The sequence below is a fragment of the Leucoraja erinacea genome, chromosome 15, assembly GCF_028641065.1.
Source record: "Leucoraja erinacea ecotype New England chromosome 15, Leri_hhj_1, whole genome shotgun sequence".
Taxonomy (NCBI): Eukaryota; Metazoa; Chordata; class Chondrichthyes; order Rajiformes; family Rajidae; genus Leucoraja; species Leucoraja erinaceus.
The window spans coordinates 45904257-45922277 of NC_073391.1; the positions used below are offsets into that span (position 1 = coordinate 45904257).

An 18021-nucleotide genomic window follows, 5' to 3' on the forward strand; every position below is an offset into this window, starting at 1 on the left:
TGACATACCCTACAAAGAAGCAGGCATAGCTGGGGCCCATGCGTGTGCGCATAGCCACACCTTGGTTTTGGAGGAACTGGGAGGAGTCACATACTGTTCACTGGGCATGGTTGGAGTTTGAGTGTGGATGGCGTTTGACTGTGGATTCACTCAGTCATCCCCATTACTGGCACACCAGAGAATTCGCACCGGGGAGAGGCCACTCATCTGCTCTTAGTGTGAGAAGAGATTCTCACAACTTTCTCATTTCCCTCTCCCAGCTGAGGGTCGGGTTTCACTGGTAAATTTAACCTGATGACCCACCAGAGAATTCACATTAGGGAGAGGGCATTCATCTGTTTCGTGTGTGGGAGGGGTTTCACTTGATTATCTGAGGTAATGGCACATCAGCTCGTTCACGCTTGGAGAAGTTTTAATAAGATTTTGGTTCAGTGTTTAACATCTCTTGTCCACAAGCGACTGCATTTTTATGACTGAGGTTAATCCTGATGTTCATCACAACCAGGGCTAATTTGTGGTTTGTTCTTATGTTGTTAGTACTTCATAAAACCGGGCTGGACTTTAATATCTTGGCTATGTGACAAATAAAATTCTGTTGTAAAACCTCTGTGACTCTCTGTGCATACAATATGCATACAATGTGCATACAATGGCCTTTTGGCGCATCTGGTCACTGCCAGTCTTTCTCCTCTGTTGACTACTTTAGAATGTTCCTGTTAGTCATTTACCTGTTTATTCCGGGAGGATAAAACAGTTATTGGTTCATGAAGGAATTTCGACACATTTAAATGTAATGATGCTCACAACTAAACGACCACATCGGTTGCGAGAGGTCACTGTTCCCCACATACAAGGACAAAGTGGCTGTTGTTCGTTGGGCAACGCTGAGCCGGTGATTTCAGGTCATGTCCGTGGCGCCCTATTTACCCAGAAACCTCCGTGCCCCAGAAGTCACCCTATGTTGCAGGCGATACAAAAACGCGCAGGCGCGAAGAGCCCCGGAAGTGGTGCGGAAAAGTCGCGCATGCGGTCTGTGGCCAAAAGACTCCGGAGGATCGGCGGCGGGTAGGAGCGGGGATCCGGGCGCGGGATCAGGCAACACCGAGGCCCGGCCTGAGGAGCGGCCCCCGGCTGCGGGGACACGGTGCCCCGTCACCTGGGGACGGTGCCGGCCATGGATAACACACCGGAGATTTACTTCCCGATCCGCAGAGCGCGTTTGGAAGCGTAATCATGGATTCCCTGCCCCCTAGATAGTCTGGTCAGTAGATACAGGGACATTTTTTGTACATTTACACCAAGCCAAATAATCTACAAACCTATGTTTGTCTGAAGAAGGGTTTCGGCCCGAAACGTTGCCTATTTCCTTCGCTCCATAGATGCTGCTGCACCCGCTGAGTTTCTCCAGCTTTTTTGTGTAATCTACAAACCTGTACGTCTTTGATGTGTGGGAAGAAACCCTTAGTCCGGGTCGAACCCGAGTCTCCGGCGCTGCAAGCGGTTGTAAGGCAGCAACTCTACCGCTGTAAGGCAGCTGCTCTACCGCTGCGTCACCGTGATGTGATGTAATAAATATAAAACAAAGGAAGTGCAGATACACGGTTATTCCAACTCAGTAGGTCTGGGAGCAGAGTTGGGGTCCTTCTCCAAACTGGTTGTGGTGGAGAGACAGTGCCGGCCCGACCCCCTCATCCTCCTGTCAGTGAAGGCTCTGGCGGCAGCCGGCGCATGCGCATCGATTGCACCATGATGGATAGACCTGTTTCTGGCTTGCGGGGGGTTGTGGGTAAAATGTCAGCCATTGGTAAAACGCCAGCGCTTTGCTGCTGACCGGTTGAGCGTGTTTGGAAATGCAAGCATGGGTCCCTGCCCATCGAGGAGTCTGATCAATGGATGCAAGAAACTACGGGTGCTGGTTAACAAAACTTTCACATAGTGTCATAGTAACGCTTCTGATCAGAAGAAGTATCACCTATCCACGTTCCCGAGAGATGCTGCCTGACCCACTGAATTGTTTCAGCAGTTGGCCAGTTTACTTTCAGCCTCGCTGACACAGTTTGATGTCACAACTCCCCAGAAGACTAAAATTACCATGTCTGAAACACTGACCTTTGCCTGTTAATTTAATGTAAACCTTTTTTTTCAGGATAGAATAAGCAGAGGATTTTGGTGCTTGGGAATCTCAAACTCCTTCAGTTAACCAGAATCTCAACGCGTGGGAGGGATTCACCGTGTCAGCTGAGTCGACGAGGCACCATAAATCCCGCAGCATGGAGACATTATTCACTAGCTCTGAGAGTGAGCTGGGATTCATTCAATCTTCCCACCAGCAAGTTCAAGCTGTGGAGAAACCATTTCCCTGTCCCTATTGTGGGAAGGTGTTCACTCAAGCAAACAACCTGAAGAGACACCAACGGCAAGTTCACACTGAGGAGAAAGCAATTCCCTGTCCAGATTGTTGGAAGGTATTCTCTCAAGCCTGCAACCTGAAGAGACACCAACGGCAAGCTCACGATGAAGAGAAACTACTTCCCTGTCCCGATTGTGGGAAGGGATTCTCTCAGGCTGGCAACCTGAAGAGACACCAGAGAATTCATTCGGGTGAGAAGCCATTCTCCTGTTCTGTTTGTGGGAAGGGATTTGCGGTTTCATCTGGGCTACAGACACACCAGCGGATTCACACAGGTGAGAAGCCCTTCACCTGTTCTGTTTGTGGGAAGGGATTTACTGCTTCATCTGGACTACAGACACACTATCAAATTCATACAGGGGAGAGGCCGTTCACGTGTTCTGAGTGTGGGCAGCGATTTATGCAGTCATCTCACCTAAAGACACACCAGCGGATTCACACTGGAGAGAGGCCGTTCATTTGTTCTGAGTGTGGAAAGGGATTTATTGACGTATCTGGGATACAGAGACACCAGCAGATGCACAGCGGGGAGAGGCCGTTCATCTGCTCTGAGTGTGGGAAAGGATTTATAAATACATCTCACCTACACTCACACCAGCGGATTCACACTGGGGAGAAGCCGTACATTTGTTCTGTGTGTGGGAAGGGATTCATTTATTCATCTGAATTGTTGAGACACCAGCGAATTCACACAGGAGAGAGGCCATTCGCCTGCTCCGAGTGTGGGAAGAGATTCATTCAGTCTTCCCAGCTGAGGATCCACCAGCGAGTTCACGCTGCGGGGAAACCATTTGCCTCTCCCAACTGTGGGCAGGTCAACACTGATGATCTGGTGACCAACCAGCAAATTCACACTGAGTAGAGGCCGTTCACCTGTTCTGTGTGTGGGAAGGGTTTCACACAACTTGCTCAGCTGAAGACCCAACAGCGAGTTCATTGCTGTGAAGCATTTACCTCTCCCAGCTGAGGGTCGGGTTTCACTGGTAAATCTAACCTGGTGACCCACCATAGAATTCACATTAGGGAGAGGGCGTTCACCTGTTTCACGTGTGGGAGGGGTTTCACTTGATTGTCTGGCGTAATGGCACATCAGCTTGTTCACACTCGGAGAAGGTTTAAATAAGATTTTGGTTCAGTGTTTAACATCTCTCGTAAGTCCACAAGCGACTGCACTTTTATGACTCTAGTTAATCCTGATGTTCATCACAACCAGGGCTACTTTGGGGTACCTTTATTAATAATAATAATAATAATAATAATATATTTTATTGTCATTCCACAGAGGTACAACGAGATTTGGTACGCAGCATCCATCCAATGTAATAACTTAATTCGCTAAAAATGTAGACACCTAGAGAAACAAGCAGTATAAAGTACAAATAGGTCTGTACCGGGTCGATGAGCGACGTGACCATCCGAGGGAGGCGGTTCCTGGCGGGGGGGGGGGGGGGGGGGGGGGGGGGGGGGGGGGGGGGGGGCACTCAGCAGGTCCGGTTCAGAGCAGCTATAGCTCTGGGGATGAAGCTGATCCTAAGTCTGGAGGTGCGGGCGTAGAAGGCCTTGTAACGTCTGCCGGTTGGTAGAAGTTCGAACAGACTATTGCAAGGGTGTGAGGAGTCTTTATGAATGCTGATGGCCTTCCTGAGGCACCATGTATTGTAGATGCCCTCCAAGGCTGATAGCTGTGTCCCAATTATCTTCTGAGGGTGAGCTGGGATTCACTCAGTCCACCCACCAGCAAGTTCACGCTGTGGAGAAACCATCTCCCTGTCCCGATTGTGGGAAGGGATTCACTCAAACAAACAACCTGAAGAGACACCAACGGCAAGCTCACGCTGAAGAGAAACAATTTCCTCGTCCCGAATGTGGGAAGCGATTCTCTCAGTCCGGCAACCTGAAGACACATCAGAGAATTCACACGGGTGAGAAGCCATTCACCTGTTCTGTTTGTGGGAAGGGATTTACTGTTCCATCTGGGCTACAGAATCACACCGGGGAGAGGCCATTCATCTGCTGTGACTGTGGGAAGGGATTTATGAAGTCATCTCACCTGCAGTCACACCAGTGGATTCACAATGGCGAGAGGCCGTTCACCTGTTCCGTGTGCAGGGAAAGTATTTATAGATACATCTCAGCTACAATTTCACCAGCGAACTCACACTGTGGGGAGGCCGTTCAATTGTTCTGTGTGTGGGAAGGGGTTCACTGGGTTGAACTGTCTGAAAAGACATGAGCGAGTTCACACCGGGGAGAGACCATTCACTTGTTTTGTGTGTGAGAGGCGATTTATGGATGCACCTCAGCTAAAATCACACCTGTGGACTCACACGGGAGAGAAGCCGTTCACTTGTTCTGTGTGTGACAAGGGGTTTGGTAATTTAGATGGGCTACAAATACACCAGCGACTACACACTGGGGAGAGGCCGTACACTTGCTCTGTGTGTGGGAAGGGATTCGCTCAGTCTTCCCACCTGAAGACCCACCAGCGAGTTCACAGTGCCTCTCCCAACTGTGGGCAGGTTTGCACTGATGACCTGGTGGCCAAGCAGCAAGTTCACACTGAGTAGAGGCCGTCCACCTGTTCTCTGTGTGGGAAGGGATTCACTCAGTCTTCCAACCTCGTGACCCCCATGAGTGAGTTCACACTGGGGGGAGAGGGGGGGGGGGGGAGGTGTTTAACCATTGCAGTGGCCCTGTTTACCTAAGCTCTGTTCATTCACAGTTGCTGAATCTGGTTGCAAGTCTACAAGTGTCTGCTGGTGTTGGAGTCTGTGGTTTCTGCTGCTGCTCATCACATCTAGGACTGAGTCTTGGTCACTGGGCACAGTTGGGGGTACGAGTTTGTTTTATTGTTTTTGTCACGTGTACCGAGGTACAGTGAAAAGCTTTTGCATGGGGTGGAGCCTCGCGGGCGCTGACAGTTGTGGATGGGCCACATGGAGCCAGAGGACGAGCGGCAGGGAATAAAAGGGGGGGGGGGGGGGGGGGGGGTGAAGACCAGAGGAGGACCCGGTGTGGTGGGACCGCTGTGAGGGGTGGGGGAGAGAATAAAGGCGGGCCCTTCGGTAGGCAAGCAAAGCGTTTAACTGTGACTTGTCACATGTGACAATAAAGTATTGATTCAAGGGAAAGACAATGCGTGATGACAATAGCTACTTTCCCACAGCCATCGGGCTATTAAACCTGGCTCGGACAAAACTGATTATTAATAACCCATTATCTGTTATTTGCACTTTATCAGTTTATTTATTCATGTGTGTATATATTTATATTATGGTATATGGACCCACTGATCTGTTTTGTAGTAAATGCCTACTATGTTCTGTGTGCTGAAGCAAAGCAAGAATTTCATTGTCCTATACAGGGACACACTTGAACTTGAACTTGTCATTGCTGTATCTGAGTTGGATTTAATATTCTGGGTCTGTGATAAATAAATGAGTTTGATTGTAAACCCAGTGTCTCAGGTCCTTGTCTCTGCAACACACTCGATGCAGGTGGAGAGGCCATTCAGCCCAGCTGTTCCCTGCCAGGTGGCGCATGCGCATCGATCGCACGGTGACGGATAGACTGCTTTCTGACTCGTGGGGGGCTGTGGGAAAAGAGGTGGCCATGTCCAACACACCTGCGATGTGCTGCAGATTCGCAGAGTTTGTTTGTGACCGCAAGCATGGATTTCCCGCCCCAAGAGAGTGTGATCAAAAGATACAAGCAATTACAGGAGCACGGTCATCTAACTGGCACTCAATGGCATTGCCATCGTCCAGTTCATCACCATCAATCCCCTGGGGGTGGGTCACCATAAAGCAGAATATCCACTGGACTGGCCACGGAAATACACGTAGTGGGAATGTGGGACTTGCATGACAGGCGAGGCTACCCTTAATGACGGAGTAAAAACATGGACCAAATCACAGGTAGATGATTGGCAGAAATGGCCCATGGTCGTGTAGGCTAAAAGAAAGTCAGCAAAAAGAAAGTTGACGTTGATTGCAGCCAGCCAGTTTGTTCCCCCAGCTTCCTGTCAGCCTCGCTGTCACAGTGTGAATCTTATTTATTTATTTATCTGTCTGTCTGTCCCTGGAACTACGCCAAATGGCACCATCTCACTCGCAATTGTCCTGTGGTGGTTTATGTCAAGTTTCGTTCAGATTGATGATATATTTCACAAGTTATTGACATTTAGAACTGATACAAAACCCCACGTTGAGAACAATATGCGGTGGCGGTTGCTGGCAGATTGTATTTTGTTTTTATCTTCATTTTATTTTACTTATTTATTTTCCTTTCTTTTTTTCTTTAGTTTTGTTTTTTCCTTTTTCCTTTTCTTTTTGTCTTTTTATCTTGGTGTTTTTTTCTACATTTATAAGTTTTCTTTTAAAGACGTAACTATATTTACATAGAGACCGGGAGGTCTATTTTCGATGTGTATTTTGACACTGGTCTCATATTAGGTTATACCTATTATTAATGTAATCTTGATCCCTATGTATCAATATCATTGTTATGATGATCATTATTCTTTTTGCTCTGTTTTTTATGCTTTGTCTCTGTTTTTTGGGGGGGAAAAACAATAAAAAGATTTTAAAAAAAATAAGATTGTGGCAGTTTGCTCCTTTGACGTCACAATGGGATCTCATTTACATAAGCTGCTATGAACAGTGCTGCACTTGACAATGACGTCACAAGGGGATCTCATTTACATAAGCTGCCAATCAACAGTGTACCACCCAGTCCATTGAGAGTTTTTGCATTGTTGTAAGGAGAGGGAGGAGGGGAGGAGAAGAAATGTGATTTAAACATTGTTTAGTGGGGGGAGGATAGACTTTCCTCCTTCATTGATGTGATCTGCAGAAAAAGAAGAAAATGTCTAAAATTGATTCTCCACCCTCTCCCCCTTCTCTCTCACAGAAGCTCTCACCTGTTTTGGGCAGAAATTCTGGCAGTCTATGAGCTGCCAGCCCACCAGGCCTGAGTGACTGAGCTGCCAGCCCACCAGGCTTGAGTGACTGAGCTGTCAGCCCACCAGGCCTGAGTGTCTGAGCTGCCAGCCAAATAGGCCTGAGCCACCAGGCCCACATGTCCATATTAGCCCTCCAAATAAACCATTCCCCCACAATGTCCCATAACACCCCTCTGGAAGCGTCTATCAGAAAAACCCCCCAGCCTACAGAAAGCCCCCCCCCCACCAGCCACCAATATTGGAATTGGTGGAGTGGTGGAATATTGCGTTGGGGCCAGCCCTCCCGTGTGAACATGGGACCCAACGGGTCCCACTTAGTCTAGTATATTGCTAAAACTCTCATCTTGTTTGATCTATGCGTGTGAGTGAGTGTGCGTGTCTGTAAATGTGCTCCCGGAACTAAAGTCAGTTTGGGGGGGAGGTGAACCCTTACCCCCTGCCAGCCCCATGTGGGGACGATTGCAGCGTTGCCATCTCTCATGCATTGAGCGTGAGACTCACGCATTTTGGGAACAGAATACTTATACAGCTGGTACACAAAAATGCTGGAGAAACTTAGCGGATGCAGCAGCATCCATGGAGCGAAGGAAATAGGCAACGTTTCGGGCCGAAACCTTGGGTCTGCAGAAGGGTTTCGGCCCAAAACGTTGCCTATTTCCTTTGCTCCATAGATGCTGCTGCACCCGCTGAGTTTCTCCAGCATTTTTGTGTACCTTCGATTTTCCAGCATCTGCAGTTCCTTCTTAAACACTTATACAGCTGAGTGAGTATAATTTTATGGATGAGAAATTGTGTTCAACCAATTGATGACTTCTTTGACAAAGTAACTAGAATGTTAGATAACAAGGAAGCCAATGGATGTAGCAAATTTTGTTATACATAATTTGGTCTTGAAGTGCCCCATAAAAGATTACTGCATGAGATAAGCACCTGTGGTCTTGAACGTAATAGGTTAAGCCCAGGGGGTCAGATGTGTGGGCCAGATATATTGTCAGTGCAGAGGGGCTAGGAGCAAGGCCAAGTGTGCATCCAGAGTTATGGTATGGAATAGTACTAGGTGTGCAGTCAAAGGTGGGACAATGGTAGTATTCAGCACTGGATAGCTAAGCAGGTAAGCAGCTATGATCAGGGGAGAATAGGGGGCCTGGTGTAAGGCTGGACTCCGGGTCAGGAATGAGAGAAGTCATGCAACTGGAGTCAGGGTCAGGAGTAGTACCAGGTGTGCAGTGAGACCCAGGTTGGTCAACATGGGCCAAGTGTTTTGATTATAATCTGATTTCCATACATGTATACAATAAGATCATTCATGTGCTGCACCTGTTGACCAGAACCTGGGCTCTACTGTGGAATGTAATTAGGAATGTAATTGAGCCCAACCTTAATCATAGCTTCAAGTTCAAGTGAGTTTATTGTCATGTGTCCCCGTATAGGACAATGAAATTCTTGCTTTGCTGAAGCACACAGAACATAGTAGGCATTTACTACAAATCAGATAAGTGTGTCTGTATACCAGTAAAATAAATATATACACACATGAATGAATAAATGATAAAGTGCAAATAACAGAAAGTGGTTATTAGTAATCAGAGTTTAGTCCGAGCCAGGTTTAATAGCCTGATGGCTGTGGGGAAGTAGCTGTTCCTGAACCTGGCTGTTGCAGTCTTCAGGCTCCTGTACCTTCTACCTGAAGGTAGCAGGGAGATGATAGCTAATCCAATTTAAAGTATAAAACTTGCATTCAAATGGAAGTTAAAAGACTCGCTACAGTATGCAGCAGATTGCACAATCTCAAGCTGAAAAATGTGAAAGCTTCGTACCATGGGAGGGGGAGGGGGAGGGGAGACACACACACACACACACACCTGCCCTGCTCCCGCTCGGTCGCTCCGCTCCTTCGGGTTTGGTCTCTCGCAATATCTCACTCCCAACCAAAGATCTTATAGCTGCTCTGCTCTAAGATATTTGCTCCCAACTCTTACGCAGTGTTTACAGCGACATACTGGAGTGGAGTGGAGTGGAGTGGAGTGCTGCCGCTGCCGCCGCCGCTGGCATCGTCATGGGTATAAAATACATCGCCGATTTCATTGTGGAGGGGGGGAGGGGGGGGGGGAAGGGGGGGAGCGAGAGGGGGGGGGACGTGAGGGGGGGGAGAGAGGGGAGGGGGAGAGTGGGAGGGGGGAGGAGCGAGGGGGAGGGAGGGGGAGGGGGAGGGGGGGGGAGGGGAGGGGGAGGGGGGGAGGGGGAGGGGGAGGGGGAGGGGGGAGGGGGGAGGGGGAGGGGGGGGGGGAGCGAGGGGGGGGGGGGAACGAGGGGGATGCAACCGACAACGCGCGTGCGCGCCGGATCTCAATCACTGAATTCAGTTATTTTAAAATGGCGCGTGCGTAACTGAAAGCCGGTCCCCGGGGGGGGCGGAGCGGGGGGGGGGGGGGGGGGGGGGGGCGGGGGCTCCGGATAGTGAGAGAGAGAGACAGCAAAAGAGAGAGAGAGAGGAGAGAGATAGGGAGAGAGAGAAAGACAGGGAGAGAGACCGACCCAGAGAGAGAGACCGACACAGGGAGAGATACAGAGAATGAGACAGACGGAGAGACACAGAGAGACAGACAGAGAGAGAGACATAGTGGGAAACAGACATACAGAGAGAGACGGAGAGAGGGAGAGAGAGAAACAGAGAGAGAGAGAGGGAGAGAGACAGAGAGAGAGAGAGAGGGAGAGAGACAGAGAGAGAGAGAGACAGGGAAGACAGGGATACAGAGAGACAGGGAGGCAGGGAGAGAGAGAGAGAAAGACAGGGAGAGAGAAAGACAGGGAGAGAGATAGAGAGACAGTGAAAGAGAGAAAGACATGGGGAGAGGGAGAGACAGGGACAGAGAGGGAGAAAGACAGAGAGAGACAAGGGGAGAGAGAGCAATATAACAATGTTTTTTTTTATCATGCCAATAAAGTTTTTTAATTGAAAATTGAATTGACAGAAGAGAGAGAGACAGAAGAGAGGGAGGGAGGGAGAGAGAGAGACAGAAGAGAGACAGAGAGAGAGAGAGAGGGAGAGAGAGAGAGAGAGACAGAGAGAGAGAGAGAGAGAGAGAGAGAGAGAGACAGATATTCAGACAGATTATACAGACAGAGAGAGATGGGTCCCTTCCTCCCTGACTAAAATCACCTCGTCCGAAACACTGATCTTGGCCAGTTAATTTAGTGTAAACCTTTTCTTACAGGATAGAACAAGCACAGGATATTGATGCTCGGGAATCTCAAACTCCTTCCGTTAACCAGCAGCTGAATGCGTGGGAGGGATTCACTGTGTCAACTGAGCCGACGAGGCACCATAAATACCGCAGCATGGAGACATTATTCACTAGCTCTGAGAGTGAGCTGGGATTCACTCAATCTTCCTACCAGCAAGATCACGCTGAGGAGAAATCATTTCCCTGTCCCGATTGTGGGAAGGTATTCACCCAAGCAAACAACCTGAAGAGACACCAAAAGCAAGTTCACACTGAGGAGAATCCAATTTCCTGTCCAGATTGTGGGAAGGGATTCTCTCAGGCCTGCAGCCTGAAGAGACACCAACGGCAGGTTCACGCTGAAGAGAAACTATTTCCCTGTCCCGATTGTGGGAAGCGATTCTCTCAGGCTGGCAACCTGAAGACACACCAGAGAATTCACACGGGTGAGAAGCCATTCACCTGTTCCGTTTGTGGGAAGGGATTTACTACTTCATCTGCACTACAGACACACCAGCGGATTCACACAGGTGAGAAGCCCTACACCTGTTCTGTTTGTGGGAAGGGATTTATTGCTTCATCTGGGCTACAGAAACACTTTCAAATTCACACCGGGGAGAGACTGTTCCACTGCTCGGAGTGTGACAGGGGATTTATGCAGTCATCTCACCTAAAGATACACCAGCGGAGTCACAGTGGAGAGAGGCCGTTCATTTGTTCTGAGTGTGGAAAGGGATTTATTGACTTATCTGGGATACAGAGACACCAGCAGATACACAGCGGGGAGAGGCCATTCATCTGCTCTGAGTGTGGGAAGGGATTTATATATCCGTCTCACCTACAGTCACACCAGCGGACTCACACTGGGGAGAAGCCGTACATTTGTTCTGTGTGTGGCAAGGGTTTCATTTATTCATCTGAATTGTTGAGACACCAGCGAATTCACACCGGGGAGAGGCCGTTCGCCTGCTCCAAGTGTGGGAAGAGATTCATTCAGTCTTCCCAGCTGAAGACGCACCAGCGAGTTCACGCTCCGAGGAAACTATTTGCCTCTCCCAACTGTGGGCAGGTCAACACTGATGATCTGGTGACCAACCAGAAAATCCACACTGAGTAGAGGCCGTTCGCCTGTTCTGTGTGTGGGAAGGGTTTCCCCCAGTCTTCCAATCCAGTGACCCATGAGTGAGTTCACATTGGGGGATTAACCATCGCAGTTGCTGAATCCATTTGCTGTTGAACTAAGCTCTGTTCACAGTTGCTGAATCTGGTTGCAAGTCCACAAGTGTCTGCTGGTGTTGAAGTCTGCGGTATCTGCTGCTACTAATCACATCTAGGATTGAATACTGTTCACTGGACATGGTTGGGGTTTTTTTTGGGTGGAGATTGACGGAGAATTCACTCCGTCACCTGCGTTACTGGCACACCAGAGAATTTGCACCGGGGAGAGGTCGCTTGTTCAGCTGAAGAACCAACTGCGAGTTCACCCTGTGGGGAAAACATTTGCCTCTCCCAGCTGGGTTTCACTGGTAAATCTAACCTGGTGACCCACCAGAGAATTCACATCCATCAGGAATCCGTCAGGAGGAAACCGTTTCCCAGTCACTTACCTGGTCGAGATGAGTCTTTTCTTTCCGTACCGACGCCAGCGCTCTGATCATCCCGGCGAGAGGGCCTGAACATCGGGCCACCGTAGCGGCGACTGCGGAGGGCTCAAAGGCCCCGACCACGGATGAACAGAGAAGAAGTGGACTGAACATTATTGCCTTTCCTCACAGTGGGAAACGTTGATTCTGCTGAGTGGAGATGTTGATATTAGATCCTATCGTGTGTTGTGTTCTTTTCATTCGTTTGGCTGTTTGGTAACTCAAATCTCACCGTACCAATTGGTGCACGTGATAACCAATGTAACTTGAACTTTAGGGAGAGGGCATTCACCTGTTTCATGTGTGGGAGGGGTTTCACTTCATTATCTGAGGTAATGGCACACCAGCTCGTTCACACTCGGAGAAGGTTGAAATAAGATTTTGGTTCTGTGTTTATCGTCTCTCGTAAGTCTATACGCGACTGCATTTTTATGATTGTGGTTAAAACTGATGTTCATCACAACCAGCACTAATTTGTTGTTTGTTCTTATGTTGTTAGTACTTCATAAAACCAGGCTGGACTTTAATATATTATGTATGTGACAAATAAAGTTCTGTTGTAAAACCTATGTGACTCTCTCTGCATACAATATACCTAGGTTGGCCTTTTGTCACATCTGGGGTCACTGCCAGTCTCTCTCTTCTGTTGACTAATTTTGAATGTTCTTGTCAGTCTTGTCAGGGGGTTGGACAGGCTAGATGCAGGAAGATTGTTCCCGATGTTTGGGAAGTCCAGAACAAGGGGTCACAGTTTAAGGATAAGGGGGAAATCTTTTAGGACCGAGATGAGGAAAACATTTTTTACACAGAGAGTGGTGAATCTCTGGAATTCTCTGCCACAGAAGGTAGTTGAGGCCAGTTCATAGGCTATATTTAAGAGGGAGTTAGATGTGGTCCTTATGGCTAAAGGGATCAGGGGGTATGGAGAGAAGGCAGGTACAGGATACTGAGTTGGATGATCAGCCATGATCATATTGAATGGCGGTGCAGGCTCGAAGGGCCGAATGGCCTACTCCTGCACCTATTTTCTATGTCTTTTACCTGTTTATTCCGGAAGGATAAAACAGTTAATGGATCATAAGTCGGAATTTCGACATGTAAATGTAATGATGTTCACAACTAAACGACCACTTCGGTTGCGAGAGGTTACTGTTCTCCACATGCAAGGACAAAGTGGTTGTTTTCCATTTGGGGAACGCTGAGCAGGTGATTTCAGATCATGTCCATGGCGCTCGATTTACCCAGAAGCCTCCGCGCACCAGAACTCGCCCTATGTTGCAGCCGATACCAAGCCAAGATCGCTATAGGACCAAGCGCGGAGATCCCAGGAAGTGGTGCTGCCAAGGCGCGCATGCGGTCCGTGGACGCAAGACTCCGGAGGATCGGCGGCGGGTAGGAGCGGGGATCCGGGCGCGGGATCAGTCAGCACCGAGGCCCGGCCTGAGGAGCGGCCCCCGGCTGCGGGGAGAATCGGTGCGGCCCTCGGGGACACGGTGGCCCGTCACCTGGGGACGGTGCGGCCATGGGTAACACACCGGAGATTTACTACCAGAGCGCGTTTGGAAGCGTAAACATGGATTCCCTGCCCCCTAGATAGTCTGGTCAGTAGATACAGGGAACTGCGGGTGCGGCTTCACAAAAACCGACACAAACTGCTGGAGTAACGCAGCCGGTCAGAAAAAAATCCTGACTCGAAAGATTCTCGCACGTTTACACGACCACACACACACACTCACTAGGGACATTTATTGTACGTTTCCACCAAGCCAATTAACCGACAAACCTGTACGTCTTTGATGTGTGGGAAGAAACCCTTCGTCGGGGTTCCTTGGATGTGAACGTATTCATTCATTCATTCATGGTAGCAACTCTACCGCTGTAAGGCAGTAGCTCTGCCGCTGCATCACCGTGGTTTGATATAATACATTTAATACAAAGGAAGTGCAGATACAAGTTTATTCCAAAGATTGACGCAACTTATTGGGCCGGGCAGCAGGTTTCGTGTTGGGTTTCTTCTCCGGACTGATTATGGTGGGGGGACAGTGCCGGCCCACCCCCCTCTCCCTCCGGTCAATTAAGGGGTTGGCAGCAGCTGGCGCATGCGCATCGATTGCACCGTGATGAATAGACCTGTTTCTGGCTTGCGAGGGGATTGTGGGTAAAAGGGTGGCCATGGGTAACACACCCAGCGCTTTGCTGCTGAACCGCAGAGCGTGTTTGGAAACGCGAGCATGGGTCCCTGCCCACCAAGGAGTCTGATCAGTAGATGCAAGAAAAAAAAAAAAGGAGTCTGATCAGTAGATGCAAGAAACTATGTGTGCTGGTTTATAAACATAGTCACACAGTGCTACAGGAACGCTTCCCATCAAATGAAGGGCCATGAATCACCGATCCATGTTCCACTCAATTATTTTTGAAGAAGGGTTTCGGGCCCGAAACGTTGCCTAGTTCCTTCGCTCCATAGAGGCTGCTGCACCCGCTGAGTTTCTCCAGCACTTTTGTCTTCCTTCGATTTTCCAGCATCTGCAGTTCCTTCTTAAACAAAATTTCAGGACTGGGCCAGTTTATTTTCAACCTCGCTGTCACAATTTTATGTCACAGCTCACCATTAAGATTAAAACTACCTGGCCTTTGCTACCAGTCTGAAGAAGGGTCTCGACCCGACGCGAAACGTTGCCTATTTCCTTCGCTCCGTAGATGCTGCCTCACCCTCTGAATTTCTCCAGCATTTTTGTTTACCTTCATCTGAAACGCTGATCTTTACCTGTTAATTTAGTGTAAAACTTTTTTTACAGGATAGAACAAGCAGAGGATATTGATGCTCGGGAATCACAAACTCCTTCAGTTAACCAGCACCTGAACGCGTGGGAGGGATTCACTGTGTCAGCTGAGCCGATGAGGCACCATAAATTCCGCAGCATGGAGACATTATTCACTAGCTCTGAGAGTGAGCTGGGATTCACTCAATCTTCCCACCAGCAAGATCACGCTGTGGAGAAACCATTTCCCTGTCCCGATTGTGGGAAGGGATTCACTCAAGCAAACAACCTGAAGAGACACCAAAAGCAAATTCACGCTGAAGAGAAACTATTTACCTGTCCTGATTGTGGGAAGCGATTCTCTCAGGCCGGTAACCTGAAGAGACACCAGAGAATTCACACAGGGGAGAAGCCATTCACCTGTTCTGTGTGTGGGAAGGGATTTACTGCATCATCTGGGCTACAGACACACCAGCGGATTCACACTGGGGAGAGGCCGTTCACCTGTTCTGAGTGTGGGAAGGGATTTGTTCAATTGGCAAACCTCAGGACACACCATCAAATTCACACCGGGGTGAGACCGTTCATCTGCTCTGAGTGTGGGAAAGGATTTATGCAGTCATCTCACCTTCAGTCACACCTACGGATTCACACTGGAGAGAGGCCGTTCACTTGTTCTGAGTGTGGGAAGGGATTTATTGACGCATCTGCGGTACAGAGACACCAGCAGATGCCCAGCGGGAAGAGGCCGTTCACCTGCTCTGAGTGTGGGAAGGGATTTATGCAGTCATCTCACCTGCAGTCACACCAGCGGATTCACACCGGGGAGAGGCCGTTCCCTTGTTCTGTGTGCGGGAAAGTATTTATAGATACATCTCGGCTACAATTACACCAGCGAACTCACACTGGGGAGAGGCCGTTCGCCTGTTCTGTGTGCGGGAAAGGATTCACTGGGTTGAACTGCCTGAAAAGACATGAGCGAGTTCACACCGGGGAGAGACCGTTCACTTGTTTTGTGTGTGAGAAGGGATTTATGGATGCATCTCAGCTCAAATCACACCTGCGGACTCACACGGGAGAGAAGCCGTTCACTTGTTCTGTGTGTGACAAGGGGTTTGGTAAATTACATGGGCTACAAATACACCAGCGAATACACACTGGGGAGAGGCCGTACACTTGTTCTGTCTGTGGGAAGGGGTTTACTAACTTAGCTGCGTTACAAACACACCAAAGAATTCTCACTGGAGAGAGGCCGTACACCTGCTCTGAGTGTGGGAAGGGATTCACTCAGTCTTCCCACCTGAAGACCCACCAGCGAGTTCACGCTCCCTCTCAACTATGGGCAGGTTTGCATTGATACATAGAAAATAGGTGCCGGAGTAGGCCAGTCGGCCGTTCGAGCCTGCACCGCCATTCAATATGATCATGTGGCCCTTTAGCCACAAGGGCTACATCTAACTCCCTCTTAAATATAGCCAATGAACTGGCCTCAACTACCATCTGTGGCAGAGAGTTCCAGAGATTCACCACTCTCTGTGTGAAAAATGTTTGATGACCTGGTGGCCAAGCAGCAAATTCATACTGAGTAGAGGCCGTCCACCTGTTCTGTGTGTGGGAAGAGATTTGCTCAGTCTTCCAACCTGGTGACCCCCATGAGTGAGTTTACACTGAGGGGAGCTGTGGGAGAGATAATCATCACAGTTGCTGAATCTGGTCGCAAGTCCACAAGTGTCTGCTGGTGTTGGAGTCTAGTTTCTGCTGCTGCTCATCACATCGAATGTATTTTATTATTTTTGTCACGTGCACTGAAAAGCTTTTGCATGGGGTGAAGCCTCGCGGGCACTGGCAGTCGTGGATGGGCCACATGGGAGCCAGAGGACGAGCTGTTGCGAATAAAAGGGGGGGGGGTGCAGAACAAAGGAGGACCGCTGTGAGGGGTGAGGGAGAGAATAAAGGAGGGCCCTTCGGTAGGCAAGCAAAGCGTTTAACTGTGACTTGTCACATGTGACAATAAAGCATTCATTCATTTAAGGGAAAGACAATACATGATGACAATAGCTATTGTCATTGCTGTATCTGAGTTGGATTTAATATTCTGGGTCTGTGATAAATAAATGAGTTTGATTGTAAACCCAGTGTCTCAGGTCCTTGTCTCTGCAACACACTCGATGCATGTGGATAGGCCATTCAGCCCAGCTGTTCCCTGCCAGGTGGCGCATGCGCATCGATCGCACGGTGACGGATAGACCGGTTTCTGACTCGTGGGGGGTTGTGGGTAAAGAGGCGGCCATGTCCAACACACCTGCGATGTGCTGCAGATTCGCAGAGTGTGTTTGTGACCGCAAGCATGGATTTCCCGCCCCAAGAGTGTGTGATCGGAAGATACCAGCAATTACAGGAGCACGGTCATCTAACTGGCACTCTGGCATTGCCATCGTCCAGTTCATCACCATCAATCCCCTGGGGGTGGGCCTTTAAAGAAGAATATCCACTGGACTGGCCACGGATATACTCATAGTGGGAACGTGGGACTTGCTCGACAGGCGAGGCTACCCTCACAGTGATGGAGTAAAAACCTGGGCCAAATCACAGGAAGATGACTGGCAGAGACGGCCCACTGTGGCGCAGGGTAAAATAAAGTTGCTGTTGATTGTAGCCAGCCAGTTTGTTCCCCCAGCTTCCTGTCAGCCTCGCTGTCACAGAGTGATGCTACAGCTATCTGTCTGCCTGTCTGTCTGTCTTGCAGGACTCAGTGTACTTGGATAGCAACAATTTTGCGAGCAGGGCTGCAAGCACAGGGAAGACTGTAAGCACAGGGAAGACATTTTTCTCAAATTGAGTTTTTGTAAATTTAAAAATGTTAATAACCTGTGAAATATAACATCAATCTGAACAAAACCATACACAAACCACTACAGGACAATTGTGAGTAAGGTGGTGCACAAAATAGTAGCGCTATCGTGTACCACTTTGGTGTAGGTCCAGGATCACAATTACAGACACGCAGGCACAGAAACAAACA

At 49.0% G+C, this 18021-nt stretch overlaps 2 protein-coding genes across 2 annotated transcripts; both read left to right on the forward strand.

Moving 5' to 3' along the window:
* The first annotated feature begins 1041 nt into the window (after positions 1-1041).
* LOC129704333 (gastrula zinc finger protein XlCGF7.1-like) lies at positions 1042-3854 on the forward strand. The gene is made up of 2 exons (XM_055647407.1): positions 1042-1261; positions 2147-3854. Exon 2 carries the CDS (start codon positions 2271-2273, stop codon positions 3270-3272), a length of 1002 nt encoding a protein of 333 aa, XP_055503382.1. The 5' UTR covers positions 1042-1261; positions 2147-2270; the 3' UTR covers positions 3273-3854.
* A 593-nt stretch (positions 3855-4447) lies between these two features.
* On the forward strand, positions 4448-17653 carry LOC129703878 (zinc finger protein 850-like). Its single transcript, XM_055646552.1, has 4 exons — positions 4448-4974; positions 10581-11711; positions 13522-13766; positions 15036-17653. Exons 1-4 carry the CDS (start codon positions 4486-4488, stop codon positions 16354-16356), a joined length of 3186 nt encoding a protein of 1061 aa, XP_055502527.1. The 5' UTR covers positions 4448-4485; the 3' UTR covers positions 16357-17653.
* The last annotated feature ends 368 nt before the right edge of the window (positions 17654-18021 follow it).

Bases quoted from the DNA above. Each gene is read 5' to 3' on its own strand.
- LOC129704333 (XM_055647407.1), top strand. From the start codon at position 2,271: ATGGAGACATTATTCACTAGCTCTGAGAGTGAGCTGGGATTCATTCAA.
- LOC129703878 (XM_055646552.1), top strand. From the start codon at position 4,486: ATGGCGAGAGGCCGTTCACCTGTTCCGTGTGCAGGGAAAGTATTTATA. The intron at 11,712-13,521 runs TAGAGGCCGTTC...CCTATGTTGCAG, and splicing joins ACCAGAAAATCCACACTGAG to CCGATACCAAGCCAAGATCG. The intron at 13,767-15,035 runs GTAACACACCGG...CTTTTTTTACAG, and splicing joins TGGGGACGGTGCGGCCATGG to GATAGAACAAGCAGAGGATA.